This window comes from Leuciscus leuciscus (assembly GCF_965113295.1).
Source record: "Leuciscus leuciscus genome assembly, chromosome: 16".
NCBI classification, from domain to species: Eukaryota; Metazoa; Chordata; class Actinopteri; order Cypriniformes; family Leuciscidae; genus Leuciscus; species Leuciscus leuciscus.
In genome coordinates, this window is record NC_138740.1 from 10701252 (window position 1) to 10724490 (window position 23239).

Sequence of the window (23239 nt, forward strand, 5' to 3'; positions counted from 1 at the left end):
CAGTCGCCTGAACTGAGAAATGTGTGAGAAATGGAGGTTGGTCCGGCGTCGGCGGGACTAACACTCTCTTTCCTCCTTTCGCCGGTGAGTGACGCACGCGAACGGGGCACGAGGGCGGGGTAGCTTTCTTGTAATGTAAAGAAAGCTAGCCCCGTGACCTTCCGCTTCTGACATCCCTTGTGAACAGCGCAGTTTGCGCGGCTCGAACAGAGGGAGAGAGAGCGGGAAGAGTGCGAGGCATTTGAAACAACGCCTCGTTGGAAATTTGTCTTTTAGAAGAAGAGAGAGTGTGTGTCGCAGTGGCGAACACACACAGCAGAAAGAGGATATGACGCCGGATAGCGTAGCAGGCACGGATGGCTGAAGGCGGCGAAGAATCGTCCGGCTTCCTCAGGCGCTGTCCTCTGCTTGCACTGTCGCTTGTTTCGACGGCGGCGGCGGCTTCTCTCAAAGATCCAGCGATGCGGAGAGCTTCGCTGAAGAGATGAAAATCAGGGAAGCAGCCCCCGAGCCCCTCCTTAAATACGCTAAGCCACTCCCATTCTGGCGGGCTTTGAAGCGTGAGGGCGCGACGTCACGCAGGGCTCAGTGGTAGGCTGCTGCAGTTGCCGCAGGGCAGCCAATGAGCGCGCTAGATAGCTCGCTCTAGGTCTGCTAGCTGCTGCACTGCGTTGACAATAAATGCAAAAATTAAGGATAATTGTTTGGCTTCATATCTCGAGAAAAGATTACTTTACCCGTAGCGTAAGCAACTTACGCAATACGAGAGAACCTCTCGTAAGAGAACTGAATATTTGTCCACCTTAACCACATGTTGTAGAGTGGAACTATTTATTTTTTTCCTCAGTTGTAGCTGCCTTAATAAACATATAAAAAAATGCCAAGATACTTAAAAACATACCTTTGACAAAACAATTAAGGTTTTTAATGTTTTGAAAATTAGTCATTTATGTTCCCCAAGGCTGCTTTTATTTAATTAAAAATACAGTAATATTAAAGAACAATTGAGGAAAGTTTTGAGAACATGTTGCCCATAATATTTTCTTATGAATGTTATTGTGGTTTCAGAGAAACACATATTTCCTGTAGGGTGTTTACTCGCCTTCCCTTGTGTTTACTCTCATCAGGTATAAGGATGTGTCTATTTACCCTATGACACTGTGCGCATTGGCATACATCCCAGTGTGGAGAGCTTTCATTTTGAGGTGAAATCAACTAAAACACTTTACAAAATAAAGTGGTATGTACCTGTATAATAAATGCGCCTGTCCTTGAAACACTCTCAAATGTTCAGCTCACTTTCTTATCACATTTGTAAAGCAGATTTTTGAGACCAGACCACCACATGCATTACATTATCATGAAATGTATAGCTTTGAGCTCTACTCATGGTGGCTCTGCTATGGTAGCAGAGCCAATATCTGTATCTGTAACAATCTCAAAATGATTTGTATCTGTATCTGTATTGGGATAAATCCAGAAATGGCCAGGGCTTTAGTCAAAAGTTTGTGAAATTACATGAGGAGCTGGTTTTTAATGTAATTATGTTACCTTCCTAGTTTTCATTGAACAAATATGCTTTGTATAACATAATATATGAATATTTTGTTTATAATTATAAAAATTCTTTAAATATCTTCTAATTAAAACAATAATCCTAAATGTTAAATAAAAGGGATTTTTTATTTATTTATTATTATTTATTTCCAGAGGAACTTTGCGTACCGATACAGTATATATCAGGACAATCATCCACAACAAATCAACAACATGTATGTTACTTAGACCCTATACCGACTAAGCTACTGAAAGAGATGCTTCCAGAGGTCATAAATCCTCTTCTTAATATCATTAATTAATCTTTGTCATTAGGATACGTACCAAAAACTTTTAAGCTGGCTATGATTAAACCGCTTGTTAAAATCGTACAGAATTAGTCAGTTACAGGTCGATCTCGAATATACCTGACAAAAGGGAACCAGGGATCACACGGATATTATGTCATTGACAGGCGACAAGTGAACAGGGACGGGTAATTTTTTAAATTGTGAATTTGTCTGAATTTACAAATTCTTGGAAACATTTAGGATAATGGAAGTACACAATTGAAAGAAATATAACACTGTGGTGTTTTTTTTTTTTTACACAAGTGGTTTTTGGATATTTTGATACAAAATTCGTACATATTTCTTACATATAATATATTATCTTATGTACATTTAACAATATGGACAAAATGTATATTACTATAATATTAAAAAACAGCACATGAATGCCACTTCTAAAAAAATCAATTTACCACTTCTATAATTCAAAGTGACATCAAAAACCACAAATATCTTTACTCTAAGGCTAATAAATGTGTCACAATCAGCTGCTGGGTCATTATTTAATAGAACGAAATAACTCCACATTTCTCTGTCATTTACTCTGAAAAGCAATTTAAATAAGTGCATTGACAGTGCTGTCTGTCACTGATTGTGTCTTTAATGATTATGGAGTTAATCACAATTTTTTTTAGAGGGGCTGGGTGGATAAAAGACTGAAGCCCCCTAAAAAGGCCCCTGATGTTTTGAACTTCAAGTGTGAATGAGATTTGACAGTTATGGCAGAAGGGATCTTTCATTGATCTTTTTTTTTTTTCACACAAAGATATGACTTCAGAAATCATCAGTTTTCAGAAGTCATATTGACTGCTTTTACAGTGTTTTTTATTTTATTTTTATTTTTAATTTTGGGAGCTTGACCAATTACAATTTCAATTTCAATGTATTGAAAAAAGCAACTATACCATTCTGCTGCATTTCTCATTTTTGTAACATGAAAAGAAACTCAAAACAGGCTTTGAATGATATGAGGAGTAAATAACAACATTCTTATTTTGAACTATTCCTTTAAATAAATTGGTTCTCAGCAAGTGGGTCCTGATCCAAAAATATGTCACAGACCTATAAGGGGCATAACAGGGGAACAAATTATACAATGCAAACATATTTAGGGCATATAATAAATTAATATCTAACCAGGAACAAAGCTACACAGCGTAAAAGAAAATACAACCCAGACAACATTAAATATGGGTTCACTATAGGAACAAGGATGAACTTGTGTGCCAAAAATGTTCTGCATTATTTTGTGCAGTGAGTTATCGGCTACCGAGGGAATGATGTCATCTAAATTAAAAAGACATTTTAGAAAACAAACACTCAGACAACAAAGACAAGCTTAAAAAAATAAAAATAAAATAAAATTACATAAAATGCCATTAATTACAATGTACTGTATTACATTCATACTTAATGCTAATTGAATTATTGCGTATATAAATACATTTCAGTGTTTCATTCCATGGAAATTTTTGTTCACTTTTGTTTAAGAAACAATCCCCCGGTTTCACAGACAAGGCTTAAAACTAGTCCCAGATTAAAATGCATGTTTGAGCTGTTTTAACTGAAAGCAACTTGCACTGACATATCTTAAAATATGTTAGTGCCATTGTTTTGTCTCAAGTTATGTTTTTTTTTTTTTTCTAAGGCACATTTTTTTAATCTACTTTGATGTCCTAATTGAACTAAGGCCTAATCCTGGCTTAATCTAAGCCCTGTCTGTGAAACCAGGCCAATACTGTTTTAGGCTGCAACCATAAGGTCACTTCAAAAGATGGCATTGTCCGTTCACATCATTTCCCAGTCACTGCTTGTCAGCTTTTAAAATATATTAGCTAAATCAACTATAATGTCAAGCAAACTGACATTTTTAATAGATTACTCAACATTTTCTGTAATCTGCACCACAACAGGTGATGCTTGCATTGATCTAACACTTATCAATTTCCGTTCTTAGGTGTCACAACTGTCCTGACTATGACCACACTGAGTATAAGTGCCCGGAACTCACTTCCCAAGGTGGCCTATGCAACAGCCATGGACTGGTTTATGGCAGTGTGCTATGCCTTTGTCTTCTCTGCTCTCATTGAGTTTGCCACCGTCAACTACTTCACAAAGCGCAGCTGGGCCTGGGATGGCCAGAAGGAGGCCCAGGAGATGCGGGTAAGATAGACCATTTAATACGCTGGAGTAGGATGTCACAATGCTGTGAAAGTACAGTACTTCCTGTACACTTGAGTGCTTATATTCTTTTAAGATCTTGTCATGGAGTTAATGGGTGCACTATAGGTTTGCCACCGTCCCGTAAAATATTGAATCGTGAATGGGTGTCCCTTATTTTACCACACTAAAGGTAGCAACCCTAGTGCACTTTCATTTGAAAAAATCATCTGAAAGAAGTTACCTTGTTTTCTTTAAATTAAAATTGCAGTAAGCTTTACATTTCAGCTTGTGTATTTGTATAGTGTTTCTCAGTGTAATCAATCACGGTTTCATTTTCCACTGTCAATTTTTTTACAGAGTTCCTCCAGACAATAAGCAATAAATATTCAGCATATAAATCCTAAACTAACATGGGCTTTCTTGTTAGCAAGCTTGTCACTATTGTAATATTTTACAATATTGAGGTTGAGGTTGTTGCCGTTCAATAAGTTTAAGGGCTGCCAACCTTCTCTCTTTTTCCCCCACCGCTTTTGCTTGCTCTTGATTATTGCCACCCTCTGGTCCTGGCCCTGATAACCTCTGAGAAATGAAGTGCTTAGAGCTAATGAATGTGAATTGCTGCAGAGAAAGCTCAGCGAGGTGCCGCATTGCTCACAGTATGAGGAGATATTGTACCTGGGAATCACTAATATAAATTCCTGTTTTGTTCTCTTGTTGTAACCCATGCTTAATCTATCGAGAAACACTTTACTTCTTCATTAACTGTTCAATAGAATAGAAATGTTATGTTTCTCCAGGAAGCGTCGAGAACAGCTACAGAGTCTCTTCGAAGAGAGTACAATGCAAAACTGATAGCACGTATAGGCTTGGACAATAGAAGTTGAAGCCGGCTGTTAAAAATGTAGTATTGAAGAAAAAAGTGACAATTTATGTATAATGTGGATGAAAACCTTTTTCTAACATAATTTAGTTGAATAAATTCTCATTTTCACAACCCATTCCTTTATGGAAGTTTGGGGGAATGTTTACAAAACGCATAGTTAATGACTAGGGGTGCTCCGATTGATCGGCTACCGGCCGATCGGCAATCTCTCAATTTGCCAATCGTGAACTTGAGAGGGACGGCATGACTTGCAGTGGCGTCGTCTCAATCTCTGTCGGCGCAGGAAAAATAATTATAATACTGAAGGTGAGATACACTTCATATATCTTTATTAAATAAATCAGTAATTTGAAAACTTTCTGTGAGAAGTGATTTCACAAATGGCACGAGAGAATCAGTGCTCTCTTTCTCTAAATGGGCAAATGGCTTCACATCACTACATCACACACTACATATAAGCGAATTGCACGCTGCACAGTTGACGGAATTGTCACTTTTTAAACCATTCAGTAGGCCTACTCGCACGCTCTCTGAGAGACGGGGCACTCATGCACGCTCAAAGCGTGCACACATAAAGTCGCCTAACAGCTCAATTATCAAAATGCACTTTAATAGTTAAATACACACATGTACAAAATTACTGTCTTGCCAAGTTTTCACGTAAACACCGTTGGTTCTGTCTTAAATAAAAGTAAACAGTCGATAAAGAAAACGCAAGTGTAAAAGGTCCTTTCACACTGAGCACAATTAAACGGTGCGAATGTACGTCGCGATGATGAAACAATAGATCCCTATGGAGCTATTCACATATCTATTCTATAGCTATTCATATATCACAGCGCGACAAAGTGAGATTTTTCCCGCAAGGGAGAAGAGAATGGATGTTGAGTGTTATCATTGGTGTCTGAGAACAGATTTATTCTTACACGTTCTTTATATAGATTATCATTTCTATTCATGTTCCACTGAATTATGCAATCTGAAGAGCTTGAAATGGCATAGAGCAGAGTGTTAAAGGACAAGTTCGGTATTTTACACTTAAAGCCCTGTTTTCAGATCGTTTCTGATGAAATACAACGGTTAAGATTGAAATTTGGACAAATGCTGCTGGCCCGAGAATTTTCGGTTTCTGTGGTAGCACCCCCCCACCTCCACAATGGTTGCATAGGTGCACTGGAATAATCCTTCCTAAAACGCATTAAACTTTCGTTTACAAAGACGTGAAACTCACCGAGTGGTCAGGGGTGTTCACTGATATGCTCACACAAAAATCGCTGCAAAAGATGCTTTCCAACAGGTTTTATCGTAGTTTTTCATCCGATACAAGTCAATGGAGTTGGACAAAAACTACGATAAAACCTGTTGGAAAGCATCTTTTGCAGCGATTTTTGTGACAACCATTGTGGAGGTGGGGGTGGGGGGGGGGGGTGCTACCACAGAAACCGAAAATTCTCGGGCCAGCAGCATTTGTCCAAATTTCAATCTTAACCATTGTATTTCATCAGAAACGATCTGAAAACAGGGCTTTAAGTGTAAAATACCGAACTTGTCCTTTAATTTCGTTAACGAAAACTATGACGAAAAATGTTCGTTGACGACTTTTTTTTCCAACTAAGACAAGACGATGAGAGACGATACCCACGTCATTAAACGATAACTGTGACTATATCAACACATGCAATATCGTTGACGAAAAAAGACGAGACTGAAATGTATTTTAAAAAACTTGACCAAAACCACTTGTCTTTGTCGTATAAAGGAAGAGACAACACATTGCAGACTGTTTTTACAAGCATTCATGCTTACGGTTGCCAGATTTCAATAATTGTAACTCCAGTCAGAGCACTTTTTCTGTTAAAAGAACACGTTTTCTACCCGGTCTTTTCAATAATATCTGGCAACCATGCGCTTGCGCGCGCTCTCTACACTGCTGAAGAAGCGCGGATGATCTGAAAACACAGACAAGTAAGCTGGAATTCAGCGATCTTCATTTGAGATTTTCTACTTAAATTAAAATGTCATTCAGTCGGTCTGTGTTCTGTCACGAGCCGCTTGCGTTGTTTGTGCGACTAAATCTGCGATCAAAATGCAGGCTGATATCCAGCAGTGTTTTTAATGTTGATCATATTATAAGGGCAAGAATATCCAGAATAATATGTTTCCCGAATATCCACAAGATTTCAAATGTGACATTGATTTTCAATGTTCAACAGTTCAACAAGCAAAAGGGAAACTTTTGTTAAGTGATGTGCTACATTAAAAACAGTATTGTCAGTAGGCTATATACGAAAGCCATAGCAGAACTGCAGCACACAGCGGTGATCGTGAACGAATCTGTGGCTTTGAACGAATCGTGAGATTCAATGATCAGTTCATAAATACAGCCACTCATAGATATCCATATAAGGCTAGATGTCTTAAGGCGGAGTCTCGAACGGCATCACACCGGCGGCCATCTTGTCACAGGGAAGCTTTCTGGCTCTGTGGTATCTGAAGTAAGGTGAGTGATCAGCACGAACACAAATCCTCTTATCTCGCTGAAATCTTGACGGATTTACAAACGGTTTGGTTTCTTACAAACGTTATTAACGTGGCTATAATTCTGGATGCTTGAACATGTTTAAATATATAATATTATATTTATTGATAAGTATGCAGTGTCATAACTACATCTCTGACGTTTATAACAAACCAAACCGTTTGAAAATCGGTAGAAAATTTAGCAAGTTATGGTTATTTAAAAAGTACATGCACCATTAACAAAATGTTACGAGTGAGCGAGCTCCCTGTGGCAAGATGGCCACCGTGTGCGGACGTCGACCTCAATTGGCCAGCAGCGCGGACGAGACATCTAGCCTTTATTAAATGATATCTATGCAGCCACTTGCTTCATTACTGAATGAATGAATGAATGAATGAATGAATGACTCGAGGACTCACTCATAAAGACAGTGACTTACCGCCACCTACTGGCGATTTTAATTTAATATTTAAAAGTATCACTTCGTTTTTACCATCATTGCATATTTATTGAACATTGTTTTATTTAAAGCATTATTTATTTTATAAAGGTAAAAAATGAACTGGAGAAATCGATTTGGAGTGCTGTCAGTACAGAGAACAACGACAAAAATCGGTGTTGCCTACACCGTGTTATCCTCTTTTTAAAATTTGCACCCTGTTGACTTAAATGGGGCAACCTGCTTTTAGCCTCTTAACATCCTTGATGTGTCATTACAAGTGCACAGCCATGTGAGTGATTCCTTCAGAGTGAACACGGTGAATCTGACTGCAGTAGATGTGAAATAAATGAATAAAAGTGATGTTAATTCAGCCAGCGCGCTGCGCACATACCTGTATTTACTTCCTGTTTTCGGTCGAAGTCCACAGTAGTCGATTGTCGAGTTCACGCGCGTGATCATTGGTAACTAAGCAACAGTGGAGACTCAGACAATCGACTACTGTGGACTTCGACCGAAAACAGGAAGTAGTGTAGGCAACACCGATTTTTGTCGTTGTTCTCTGTACTGACAGCACTCCAAATTTACCAAAAAATGAGCTCAATTTTAAAATTGACCGGAGTTCTCCTTTAATGGAAAAGGTGTGACTGCAGTCTAAGTGGAAAAGAGGGGACCGTACCAGAGGGTACGGCACTCAAAAAAATTGGAGAACCACTGAACTAAGGAAAAGGAATATGTAAAATTGCACCAGTGCTACTGCTAAAGAGTGCCAATGATACATCATGTTACCTTGATTTTAAAGGTTGTATCAGCGATTTCAGGCCAAAAAAGGCCCAAACATGAGGTTTTGCGCTCGTGCACGGCTGCACGCGAAGTCGGAGAACACGGAGAACACGAGCATAAAACCTCACAACACCCACCCCCTGTCGGTGATTGGTTGGAACACTATTTATTTTGGTTTTGAGTGGTTGGTGAAACCAATTGTTTTTGTGTGCAGATCTCAGAGCCTAGGCTGCCTACAGAGACGCGTTTTTTTGACGGCCTGCTTATGGGGCGGGCAGCTAGCGGATCGTTAGGAAAGATTAGATGAAAGTGATCATTTATTTTTGGGCCTGAAATCACTGATACAACCTTTAATTTCTCATAAGCTTAATTGAATTGGCCTAGAGAGAAAACTTATAATGACATTTTTTATAAAGACTACATATAAAATAGCTACCAAAATTAATGTCGGTAGTTTGACTTAAAGTAATGACTAAAAGTTGACAAAAAATACAATGACTTTTCATCAACTAAAACTAGACAGGTTTAAAACTAGTAAAGACAAAATGACTCAAATGTGACTAAGATCAATAAGCATTTTCGACTGAAGATGAAGACTAAGACTAAATGAAAAAATGGATGCCAAAATGAACACTGATAGAACGCTGTTTTCTTCCGTGCGTGTCTATTATGAGTCAGAGAGTTAATTTTCTCTAGAGCTGTCAATCATATTATGTGATCATAACTCCTGCTCTTCCGAATGACGACATTGTGTTAATTTCCTCGTTCTGAGTTCAACACAGTTCCACACATATACAGCTGAGAGAAACATTTCCACAGATGAAACATGAAGCCAAATAAATATATGATTATACGATGATATATGTTCTGTTTTTTTCATGCTGCTCGGGGTATTTTTATAACAATAAAAAATTTGAAATGCTTAGCAGGTGTAGCAATCAGTTTACTATAAAACACTACAAATAATGCACATCTGCCTATAATTCAATCAAAATACGATCGCTGTCAGAAGTTATCACATGCACACGATGATGGTTTCTGTGTTGTACCAAACTTTACTATTACTTAATTTACAGGTTTTTTTCAATTGCTAAGAAGCGTTTGACAATTCTTAAAATACTTTTTCTAAACTCTTAACACAGCAACACACCTACATCACACAATTAGCCAAATAGTTAATTTTCTGCCCAAAACCACATTTTCTTAAATAAATACAAACTCTACATTTCAAAATGCAAAATTACTTTTTCAATATACACTAACTCTATCAAAACATTGCAAACCCGTTTCAAAATTGAATCATTCGGTCAAAACTTTAGCACTCGTTTTCTATCCAACATGAACACATAGTCAATCATACCGCAATGACTGCCAAAATACTAACAGTTGGTGGCATTACAAAAACTGCATTACTTTGAAATTGCATTACTGCATTTCAGTTCTATCTGTATAGAACATACAGTATGAAATCCATTTTTTAATTCATCCAGCTGTGTGTGTGTGTGTGTGTGTGTGTGTGTGTGTGTGTGTGTGTGTGTGTGTGTGTGTGTGTGTGTGTGTGTGTGTGTGTGTGTGTGTGTGTGTGTGTGTGTGTGTGTGTATTCATGGTGCATTAGATAGTATGTGTACAACATAATATCTAAATATGAAGGAGTCTTCAATACTTTATAGAATATACAACTGAAAAAAAAACCCAGTAAGTGACAGAATTTCTGCAGTAAAGGTTTTATTAGCAGTATGAAATTGCTGACCGTGTTCAACAAATCGAAACAAAGACAAACATACATGACCTTTGGTTTAAAGTGTGCAAAAATAAAACAAAATGACAGGAAAAATGCCCGGAAAAAAAGGCCCAGAAAAAAAAAGTCCTGTTCTAATCTATACGATCTTCAGCATTTGGTCACATGTTCTCATCTACATCACTTCGTATGTTGTCTCTCGCTATACACCTTTGAAAGAAACGCTTTGGCATGCCTTATCCACCCCTGACAGTCTTCAACGGAGATGTCTCTGCATCCATGGCATCCAGGAGGGACATTTGGTCATGTGGCCGATGATCATATACTTTCCACCTCCAAGCAGAAAAAAAATCCTCAATGGGGTTGAGGAAAGGAGAGTGTGGAGGAAGAAAAAGGGAAATCACTCTTGGATGTGCTGCAAACCAGTTTGTGATTTCATGTGAATGGTGGAATGCTACATTGTCCCATGTAATCACAAATGTCCTCATGTTTCCTCCCACCTGTTCTGCTTCTGGCACCAGTTGTTGGTAGAGGTAATCTAAAAACTAAAGAAGGCGCTCTGTGTTGTAGGGACCAATATGGCTTTTCTGCAGGACCAAACCTACGTGCCTGCCTACGTGTTTTTGCCAGGTTAAACCCTGCCTCGTCTACATAAATGAATTTGTGCAGTGTCTGATTAGCCTCCAACTCCATAATTCTCTGAAAGAAAAATCAAACACAATTATTACATAAATGCTTTAGAGAGTAGCTATAGAGAATAGTGAAAAAAAAGAGGTGTGGAATAGTCACTGTAGAATCAGACATGGTGTATAGACACCATACCTTGACGTATTGGTGCCAGAGTTCCTTGACCCGATCACTGTTTCTCTCAAAGGGAACCATGTACAACAGTTTCATTTCGAATTCTGTGTTTGGTCAGAGTCCGAGCAATGGTAGCCAGGCTGATGCTTTCCACATTTTGGAATACCAGGTTGTCCTCTATAATTCTGGTCTGAATTTATCTCGGTTTCATTGCATTGTCAGCAATGACCCATCCTACAATGGCATGTTCTTGGTCTTCACTGAAAAGCTTTCTTCTTCCCCCAGAGCGAGGAAGTCATTGGTGCCTTTAGAGGAACAAAAATACAACATATTTGTATTTGTAACTGCTGGTGGCCAGCAGTTACTGTAATACAGTAAATAGCAACTGCACTTACATGGACATACACTTTTATTGTGCACTGTAAACCCTAATAAGTTCACAGAACTCAAAAATTATTTTGTAACAGATTACACAAAAATATTTTAGTGATGTTTTTAAATGTTTTAAGTTTACATAAAATAAAAATTACATTTCCAGTTGCCTTAAATTATCTCAATGTTACCTTATAAATATTGATATTCCTCAACTTATAATTAGGGAGTAATTCACTCAAAATGTTCAATATTTTTCAACTCATATAATGTGGGAAATACACTCAAAATTTTCAAAAATTTTCAACTCATAATGTGGGACATGCACTCAAAATTAATTCTAAACTGAAATACTGATGTCGGCCCACTACACAATTATTAATCAGCTAATAATGTTAGAAAACATGAAAGTGACACCACAGTTACAATTTAACAACTTTTTTTTTTATTTAACAAAATGCGCTTTTTAAAAGGCACGAATCAGAGGAGCTCAGTCAAAACAAAGTGCTTGTGATAAATTAAAACAAAAGGAAAAGGAAATGAATCCATAAAAACAAAATGTGTTTTAAAGTACATTAAGGGCCCTATTTTAACGATCTGAAACGCAAGTGTCAGGCGCAAAGCGCAAGTAACTTTGTGGGCGGGTCTCGGCGCTGTTGCTATTTTCCCGGCGGGATAAATGACTCTTGCGCCAGGCGCAAATCTAAAATGGGTTGGTCTGAAGTAGCTTCATTATTCATAGGTGTGGTTTGGGCGTAACGTGAAATAAACCAATCAGAGCGTCATCTCACATTCCCTTTAAGAGCAGATGCGCTTTTTCCATAGCGGATTGCTATTGTAACGGCGGATTTGCCAGGCGCGCGCCAGGAGCGGTTCACAGCCAAGGAGAGCAGCGCTCTCGTCACGGCCGTAAAAGAGAGAAGTTACATTGAAATGGAGAAACCCACCCAAATTAACTTCGGTTAAACAGGCGTATGATAATTTGGGTAAATGTGTAAGCTAGATGTATGCTTTTAAAATAAATTGTCTATCTATCTATCTATCTATCTATCTATCTATCTATCTATCTATCTATCTATCTATCTATCGTAATAATGTATGATTTGCAAAAATGAAAACTGCTGCTTCTGTGTAGATGAGAGAATCAAAGTGTATGCGCGTTGTGCACACGCTACATTGATTATGGCCAAGCATGCGCCCTTAAAATAGCATATGAATAACATGCGCAACGCGCCACTGACTTTAAACAATTTTTTCCTGGTTAGTGGCGCAATTGTTTTCTTAACCTGCAAAATAGCAAGAAGGAACGTTTGCGCCGGAACACGCCTCCTCTTTGCGCTGAACCGCCCCCGCGAGCGCAAGTGTATTTCTTAGTTAACCGACGTGCTTCTGTGGAGGGAAAAGTCCGCTTTGCGCGGGTGCAAAATAGGAATGATACATGCGTCGGTGTACAAAGTCACTTGCGCTGGGTGCAAGATAGGGCCCTAAGTGTTAATAGTTACATATGATAGTGGTCATTGCTACAGAGGGTAGATTCAGTATTTTTGGTCTCCATCTCACCTTATTCAGTAAACATTATGATTAAAACTCACAAAGGATTCATGATAAAATTCAATAAGATTCTAAGTATAATCCATCCTCAACAGCAATGACAACTATTACAATGTGGAGCCATTTAACACTGTTTAAAAACATTAGGCACTTACTGTACCTTGAAGGCTGCAACTCACTTTTTTTAAAATAAAACATTCAAATAAAGTACTGGTTTCTACTTTGCCGTACTTCACTGGCAACATCAAGTTAGTGCATCAAGGTAGGTATTAGGCAACAGAACATTAAACATGTATAGTGCATGAATTGAACAGTCGTTTCCCACAACGTGGGCTGGGCAATACATCAATGTTGTGATATTTATCTATTAACAATCAATGTATTAAATCTGAGGTAGAAGAGGCAAACAGTGTAACATCTTAACCCCCTGGGGTCGGCTGTATCGCCGGCGATACCAGCTCGCTTTTTTTTTTTATCAGTTCAAAAGAGATTCATTTTGCTCTGTTGACTTTGATATTACAAACAAGTTTCACACATCAATCGATTCTGTTAAATGTGTATTATTTTTGTGTATACTCACAATAAAAACAAAGTGTTGTGCTTTTCGCCAAATAAAGAAAAATAAACACGAAGCGAGTTCTGCCTTCTCTCTGTCAGTGAAGTCCATTCTGAAACGTGTCCGAAAATGAACAATAACTCAGCGAATACTCAGTCAAACAGGCACACAGACACACAGGCATGAAGCTTGAATTCTCTTCTTTTAAATGAAGTAATTTATATTTAAAAAAAAATATTCTCTGTTTATGTAATCTTTATGAAAAGAGAGAGATGTCAGTCGTTCTCATCTCAGCTCATTACGTTTTAATCTGCCCCGCCCACGGAGAGCGCGCGCTATTCAAACGCAAATGACTGAGACGATCCCATACAAACTGTGAACGCCCCCATATCAGCTCGAGAAAACACATCAAGTTTATTCAGATCATTGCACTTGTTTACACTGTCTCGCAGCGCTGTGAGGAATAATAATAATGGAAAACTTACCTCAGAAGTGCTGGTATTTCGAGGAGCAACGGATGGAATACTGTAGTAAGTTTTTTTTCATTCTCAAGTAAATCGCGTTTCTGTGTGAATGAATGAACGGCAGAGATGCGCTGTTTACCACAACTCGCAAAAAGACGGTTTAAATTTGAATTGCGTTTTTGTGTGTGAATGATCTGCTTTTAGCAAACTATTTTGCTATACTGAGTAAAAATCGACTGAAATATGATGATGTTTTATTAACAAGGTTCGGGAGGAGCACGTTCAGATAATTAACACAGGTGGAGAGCACTCAGCAATCAATGGTAAGAGGTGCATATATACTCAGCAGTCTCACCTCATTCCATTGACAGTTTTGCAGCATCCCTCCACCACCCCTTCTCCACCCTTCTAGTCCTAAACACTTACATACGGGGGGGGGGTACTCTGGGTTCGGGCCGAACTCCTAGCTCGGAGCCCTCCCTCCGGACAGCACGCCAAATACGCATTAAACTTTACCCTTCAAATTATATGTAAGTGTGAACTCGTGAATTGAAATAAAATGTATTTGTATAAGCAACGTATTAAACTGCAAATTAACATTTATATTCCTTATAATAAAATCGAAAGACCTATGTTACAGACAAATGAAAGACAACATTTCGTTGACTAGTTTTGGATAGATTACACATTTTTACTGTAAAATATCTGCCACCTCAAATAAGCTTTTTTTGCCAATTTTTGCTAATATGTTAAATATAGTATGTTTCGTCAATGTAGGCTATATTCGAAGTAATGAATCCTTAACTTTGAAATATGTATGATAAAATGTATACTTTAGTTTTTACAAAGAAAGATTACACTTCAATTGTTGTTGTAATTGTAACCTTTTTAATAAAAAATATATATTTACAAGGTAGATGTAAACAAATTTTAAAAGGTAAATATAAGCCTTTTCTTTAAATAATTTTTATTGTGTTTTATTATTGACAAATTTGGGGAGAGGATACATATTCCAAAACTGAAAATACAGTATGAGAATTAACTGCACAATTACTAGACATGTTTTCCTTGGATATTATACAATTTGCAAGCAAAATTTGTGAAAAAATTGACATGCTTCCAACTGTGAACCAATTTGGTAGAATATATATATATATATATATATATATATATATATATATATATATATTGCTCTTGCATTCTTTCTTGTGGCTATAAGTGACACACCTGAATGAATGGCTCATTAAGTATGCGGGCCCCATTGTCTCCTCAGGTGTGAATCCCTAAATATGCATGATGCTGTTGAATCGTTGACGCCCCTTGCGCATATTGTCTTTACAAACAAAAAGTGTTTTACAAGATTTAAATCAATGTATTGTGTTATGTGAATGATAAGGGCAGGATGATTTTCACATCATTTTGAAGAAAAAACTCTAGGCAACGACATCCATTAGTCAAAAGTCTTATTGTCACATATTTAGTATGTGTTTTGTGGCCTTATTTCAGAAACTTTAGTTTTTTGTTTTTTCAATAACCATGCATAAACATTATTCTCTCAAAAATACAAACATGTACATGCATGTTGCTCACATATTATGATAGCCCTGTTTGTGCTAAATAGAGTGTAATTATACCTTTGCCATTAATATGTTTATAAGCAACTGAAAAAAGCACAAATGTCAGGGCATGTCAGAACATCTCAAGGACCCCAAAAACCACTCAGACCCCAGAGGGTTAAATCTGAGGTAGAAGAGGTAAACAGTGTAACATCTTAAATCTGAGGTAGAAGAGGCAAATGATTACATTTGTAAAGAGGGGGAAAAAAACAAAAACTTCCTCAATACTCAACAGTGATTCACTCATTGAACAAATCATTATTCAGCGTCAGTAGACGCCCTTTCAGTGGTTTGTTGTCCTCAAGACACATCACAACTTTTTGGATAAATGTGAATGTAAGCTCAAGGTTCTTTGGGTACTGTAGGTCTAGTGCATAGACGTATGCAAAGAGCAGGAGAAATGAGTCAGCCAGATTTGTGGGACCACTCACAAGTATTTCATCCTCCACGACAATACAGATGCTCTCAGGGCTGAAGAGGGCCGCATCAGTAGTGTCATCCGTGACGACTGTCAGGAGAGCCACCGGAGTGTCAGTGAGGTCTGGACCATCTGCTGACTATAAAACACAAATAATACAAGAATGAGTTCAGCCCCTCAAGGATTCAAATCATGCTAATGATGTCTAAACATTACTGTCACTTAGCACTTAGACTGCAACTAAGCCACATGTTTAAACTATTTTCTTTGCATATGCTTATATCTTATGTTAGTTTCACACCTATCTGTTAGCATACTTTGTGTTTAGTGGAATGCTTTATACTTACCTTTTCATTTATGTAATTTCTACATGTCAGTTTACAGAATAACAACTCAAGTAAACTTCATAAACAGGTCCTGGGGGGTATTCCAGAAAGGAGGTTCAACAAACTCTGAGCCTAACCCTGAACTCTGAGTTGACTTACCCTGTGAAGTGAAACTCTTGAGTTTTCAGTTCCAGAACAGCTGATCTGAGTTAGGTATGTCGACTCTGAGTATGTTAACTCTGAGTTGAGCTTGTGCCTGACGACTAGTAAAAAGCCATCATCAATGGAGCTGTGATTCACCATGCCAACAGGGGAGAAAACAGGAAGCAGACATGTTCTGCCACGTCCGACAGAGGCAGAGGAGCTGGTCAGAGGATAAGTTTCCCTCATCTCAGAATTCATTCTGAGTTTTCACATAACCTGCTTTCTGGAATACACCACTGGTTCTCCTAGAGTTCTTTGAGTGATGTCATATGTTTAAGCTGATTGAATAGCTAGGCAAAGGGATTGATAGTGAGGCCAGTACACTTACATTACAGGTCCTGAAGAATTTGAAGGCATCTTCACGCAGGTACACAGGAAGTGCACGAAGGACGAGGGCCCGTCTCATATTTACATCACGTTGTTCCTAGATGGACAAAAAAAATATCCATTACAATAGTAATTACACAAATGCAGAGCAAACACTTAAAAAAAAAAATCAAAGTGTTAAATAGCTCCATATTCTGATGGTGGTAATTGCTATAGATGGTAGATTCAGTATTTTGGGTAACCATTTCTTCAGTAAAACATTTTTCAAATCAATAACTTTCTATTGTAAATACTTTAATAACTCACAAAGGAAAAAAAACTTAAAATTGTAAATCAAATTTTACGAAAACACTAGTTATTTGGACTTCTTCAAATTGAAGGTTCCTCTTTCTGATAGAATACATCTTGTCAAGACGTCTATCTCTGATGAGATGACAATGTTGTGTTCATGGCATAATCACTTAAAGATGAACTGAACTGAAAAAGAAAAAAAATTATAACGTGTTGTTTATGACAATTAAAAGTAAATTACACAAAAAAAAATTATTAAACATATCAATATAGCTTTTTTTAAAAGCAACACAAAAATTGCCTTTGTTAGTATAAGAACGCTGGCAATTCTGATGACGTCACTGGAATGGTAGGACCTGCGAAGGTATATGGCAGCTGCAACTGCAGGTCCTATACACACGAAAATGAGTCATTTTGGTTACGTGTTTGAGCCTGTGAGGGACAGGCCAGTAGTACTGACTACCACCACAAGGAGGACGATCAGTTTCAGGCTCCACCTACAGTACAGGATCGTTTGGGGGGAGCGGCGCGTGCTGTATCGATTCGCCTCACTGATCAAGTGCAAAAGAAACTACGAGCATGCAACGCCGTTACGTTGTAAATTACACGAAATAAAAGTAATGCAGGTATGATCCAGATTGTATTTGCAATGTACAAAGTCAATTATTAATGGAGCAATAGTGGTTCATGGTGTTATAAGAGGGAAATGTGGTGGGAGGTTGGAGGGCTGTAGTAGCCTGTCATGCACTCTCATTTATTGTATACAAGCACATTATGCATTTTATTAAATAGAGACTGCTTATATATGTTGTGTGCATTTAGAGAAAAATACTAAAACATGGTTGAGGTACTGTGCGTTTTAGAAAGTCAAGGCAGATAAATGGCAAATGTGATTGGACGAATTCATCCAATGGGATAGCTTGTTCAGTTAGCTGCACGCAAAATGTTAAAATCAAAATACTGCACGGCCGGTTACTGCACAGATACCTCTTACTATGGCTCTGTATGGACCTAGCAGCTAACGTTAGTTCTGCGAGTTGAACTCCCTGCATCAACAATGTTTCCTGACACGATGAACATCAGCTAGCTTCAGGGTGAGTAGAGAGGGACATTGGATTCTGTTGACAGACCTGCTGCGGTTTAGTTAGCTGCTAGTAAACGCATTATTAAGGCAGCTGGGGTTACGATACATTTTCACAGGCTAACGTTACCTTTGACAAGGAAACCAGGCTTTATAGCGTTCAACAAAACTGAGACTGACACACTCGGCATTCATTGAAATTGAGTCACAAAACCAAGCTAGATACCAAACGATCCAACCTAGGTAAAGAGCTAGCAGCTAAACACGTTGGAAGCACTTTTGTCAAACTCCACAAGCTAGCCACCACTCCGACCATATAAACTGTATAAATAAATAATGACTCCGACGTTATCACAGATTGATGCGTTTACTAGCAGCTAACTAAACCGCAGCAGGTCTGTCAACAGAATCCAATGTCCCTCTACTCACCCTGAAGCTAGCTGATGTTCATCGTGTCAGGAAACATTGTTGATGCAGGGAGTATTTTGATTTTAACATTTTGCATGCAGCTAACTGAACAAGTGATCCCATTGGATGAATTCGTCCAATCACATTTGCCATTTATCTGCCTCGACTTTCTAAAACGCACAATACCTCAACCATGTTTTAGTATTTTTCTCTAAATGCACACGACATATATAAGCAGTCTCTATTTAATAAAATGCATAATGTGCTTGTATACAATAAATGAGAGTGCATGACAGGCTACTACAGCCCTCACACCTCCTAACACATTTCCCTCTTATAACACCATGAACCACTATTGCTCCATTAACCCTCTGGAGTCTGAGCGTTTTTTTGGGCCCTGGGGGTGTTCTGACATGCTCTGACATTTGTGCTTTTTTCAGTTGCTTATAAACATATTAATGGCAAAGGTGTAAATTCACTCTATATAGCACAAACAGGACTACAATAATATGTGAGCCACATGTATGTACATGTTTTCATTTTTGAGAGAATAATGTTTATGCGTGGTTATCGAAAAAACTAAAAATTAAAGTTTTTGAAATAAGGCCACAAAACACATACTAAATATGTGGCAATAAGACTTTTGACTAATGGATGTCGTCGCCTATAGTTTTTTCTTCAAAATTATGTGAAAATAGTCTTGCTTTATCATTCACATAAAACCATACATTGATTTAAATTGATGTAAAACAGGTTTTGCTTGGAATGCCAATATGCGAGGGGGCGTGAACGAGGAGTGGTGTACACCTTAGAATACACCCACTCTGCATAATTGACCTTTCGCCGGCCCCTCCCCCAAAACGGCCATTGTCCAATCACACATCATAGCAACCGTTACTATGTGAGCAGGTCCGACAAACATTAGCAAGATTGTGAAGCGTGCGCCCATGGCGTTTGTAAATCGGACACTACATACCCCGAGAGATTGTCTGGAGGAGTTGTGTTCTTTCCATTCCCAAAGCCGAAAACACAACGTGAGCGGTGCCTACAATGGATAAAACAGTGTGGACGGCCCCACTCCCAGTTAAATGTGTCGAACATTACGAAGCATAAATACGTCTGCTGGCTGTGGTATCGATGGCTACTTAAAGGTTTTTTTGTTTTGTTTTTCTGATCTGAAAAACGATCCTATCTGTAACTCAAAAAACATAATATTGTCTGAACCGCGAGTTTTATGATCCGTTGCCCCACTAATAAATATTATGGTCTCAACCGCGATTTTTGTGATCTGTTGTCCCCCTAATAAATATTATGGTAAGTGAATTATGAAAGACAATCAATGAAAGTTATTTAACGTTAGATGCAAATTAAGGCTATGTCTGGTTAAACAGTTATTGTGTGATTTCGTTTATTGTGCTTTGTCAACTTGAAGCATGAATTTGAGAAAGAAAATCATTTTTGGAAGAAAATGCACCACATACTTTTGTCAATGATATAGGCCTAAGTTATAGCTAAAAGATTGTAAAAGCTTTCAGTTCACCTGCCTAATTGTAGTTGAAAAGTCAAATTAAGCTTGATTAATGATATACTGTGACTGATCAAATAAACTACAGCATCGGGAATATAACTCCCATGTGTTTTGCAGCATTTAAAATTTTAGTCGTGTTATGCGAAAAAACACACATGTATAAGAAATTATTGCTGACAGCACTTTTATTTTCAGAGACAGTTTTTTCTTTCACACAAAAACACAACAGTGTAAAGTGTCTTACAATGCTTTTAAACACTTGTTTCCTTGTTCTTTGTCATAATCACAAATGATGTGTATGAACACCGGTAAGCATTAGCCTCGATAGAGACGTAGATAGTAGTCGTGTCTCCTTCATTGCGTATTTTTATATTATAATATATCCCTCCACTGCATACTGTAACCCTTTTTGCCTCAATCTGGAAGATATCGCGGAGGTATTGCTCCAAAAAAGGTCACTGACACGCACGGGTATACCTTTTTCCGTCATGGCAATCTGTCGCGCTGGTCGTGTTTGACCATTTGTTTGTCGGACGTAGCAACAGTAACTAAGGGGGGCGGGGCTCGGCGAAAGGTCAATTAGCCATTCACTCAGGTGTGACACTGACTGAGCCACAATGCAAGGACAAAAGATATATTTAGAAGAAGACTTATATTGACCATTTAAGATTTTGCTTACATCTATCTTGTAAATATGTTTTGCTATTTTATTAAAACGGTTACAATTACAACAATAATTACAATTTCAACAATATTTCAAGTGTACTCTTTCTTTGTAAAAAAAATTATTATAGGCCTACATTTTATCTATGTATTCATTAGTTTGAATATAACCAACATTGGAACAGCTAACATCTTAGTTGATTACTTTATTTTTGACAAAAATAGTATTTTATATATAGAAATTGCTAAACAAAAGCTTATTTGATGTGGCAGTATATTCTACAGTAAAAACTGTACCCAAATCTAGTCAACAAAATGTTGTCTTTCATATTTCGTCTGACTGTAACGTTGTTTTCATGAAATATTAGGGCATATTGTTAATTTGCAGTTTAATACGTTGCTTATACAAATAGCCTACATTTTATTTCAACATTCAGTCGATGTTTACTTATCTCAGTATAGCAATGCAGTTTGCTAAAACATCATCATTCATTCACACACGCGATTTAAATTTAAACTGTCTTTGCCAGCTGTGGTAAACAGCGCGCATCTCTGCCGTTTATTCATTCATAAACAGAAACCCACGTGAAGAAATTCACGTGAGAAGGAAAAAACGTACTTGTATTCCTCAGCTCGCTCCTCGATATACCCGCACTTCTGAGGGACATTTTCCATTAGTATTATTCCTCACAGCGCTGCAAGACGGTGTAAACAATGATCTAAATAAACTTGTGTGTTTTCTCGAGCTGATGGGGGCGTTCACAGGATTGCCTCAGCCATTTGCGTTTGAATAGCGCGCGCTCTCCGTGGGCGGGGCCGATTATAACGTAATGAAATGAGATGAGCTCGACTGGAATCGCTCTCTTTTAATACAGATTTCACAAGATGAGAATATTTGTTTTTTATATAAATTACTTCATTTAAAAGAAGAGAATTCAAGCTTCATGCCTGTGTGTCTGTATGTCTGTTTGACTGAGTATTCGCTGAGTTATTGTTAATTTTCAGACGTATTTCAGAATGGACTACACTGGCAGAGAGAAGGCAGAACTCGCTTCGTGTTTATTTTTCTTTATTTGGCAAAAAGCACAACACTTTGTTTTTATTGTGAGTATACACAAAAATAATTCACATTTAACAGAATCGATTGATGTATGAAACTCCTATGGAAAATCAAAGTCAACAGAGTATTTATGAGTTTCTTTTACACTAATAAAAAAAAAGCGAGCTGGTATCGCCGGCGATACCATAGACCTCAGGGGGTTAACTCAAGTTCAGTAAAGTTGCCAATATATTCACAGATTTGAATGGTGTTGGACGTGGCGGAGCGTCCGATACTAGACCTATCACTTGTATGCTTGTGTAACTTGTGTTAGGTGGGGTCCATATGTTGTGATCCCTACGGTGATCCCATATGTGTATTCTTCCACGGGTTGACTCCCTTCGGCGAGCCCGTGTCTTCCCTTGGCAGAGCCTGCTCTGCCGTCACTGACCGGTTGCGTCTCCCCCGTTTTTGGCTGGAGCCACCTCAGTGACATGCCATATGATGTACTGCCCGCTAAGTTCGCTCAGTCCATATGTGTTCTCCACGTTACCTCCTTCGGGCAGGATGTGGCTTCCGCAGCGTAGACCTTCCAACGAAAGGTACGCTTTCCCAGTGGTCCTGTGGAACTTTCCTGGCCTAAGCCCTGTCAATATTCGCAAGCGCAGAAGATCTGGAGGCTTTTGTCTTGGCACTGGAAGGTTGCAGCCCTAGTGGCGACTTAGCAGGATCCCAATCAGTCGACACGTCGAACGTGCCCGACTGAAAGGGAACGTCTCGGTTACGTATGTAACCCTCGTTCCCTGAAGGAGGGAACGGAGACGTTGTCCCCTAGCTACTATTGCTGTACCTCCACTGACCGGGTTCCGCTCGGCTCCTCAGCGAAAAACAACTGGTGCGTGCATCCACTTCCGTATTTATACCCGCGCTGCGGGGCGGGGCATGTGATGCGATTCACGCACGCCAATGTCCATTGGCTCGTTTTTACAACGTTTTTACAACTCGTTTTAGGAGCCACTACCACAGAAATCATCACGATTGATCATCTTTCATCTGGGACTGGCCAAAATTGTGCAATGTGTACTGGGCATTAGGAATATTGAATGTCTTTTTTGTCATGAGACAAGTAAAGATTATTATTGCAGAAATTAGCATTGGTCTGGTGTCTACAGGCTGTATG

The 23239-nt window shown here is 38.4% G+C and overlaps 1 protein-coding gene and 1 long non-coding RNA gene across 3 annotated transcripts in view; one reads left to right on the forward strand and one right to left on the reverse strand.

Annotated features, from left to right (window-relative positions):
• gabra3 (gamma-aminobutyric acid type A receptor subunit alpha3) overlaps positions 1-23239 on the forward strand; it is a 586834-nt gene that overhangs the window by 529042 nt on the left and 34553 nt on the right. For both annotated transcript variants that reach the window (XM_082141344.1, XM_082141345.1), the window contains one exon: positions 3844-4049. In XM_082141344.1, the coding sequence (XP_081997470.1) occupies positions 3844-4049 (206 nt within the window). The remainder of the gene's footprint in view (positions 1-3843; positions 4050-23239) is intronic.
• Positions 12166-23239, reverse strand: part of LOC309478015 — a 375776-nt gene continuing 364702 nt past the window's right edge. Inside the window, exon 4 of the long non-coding RNA XR_014198753.1 lies at positions 12166-12383. This is a non-coding gene — a long non-coding RNA (uncharacterized lncRNA). The remainder of the gene's footprint in view (positions 12384-23239) is intronic.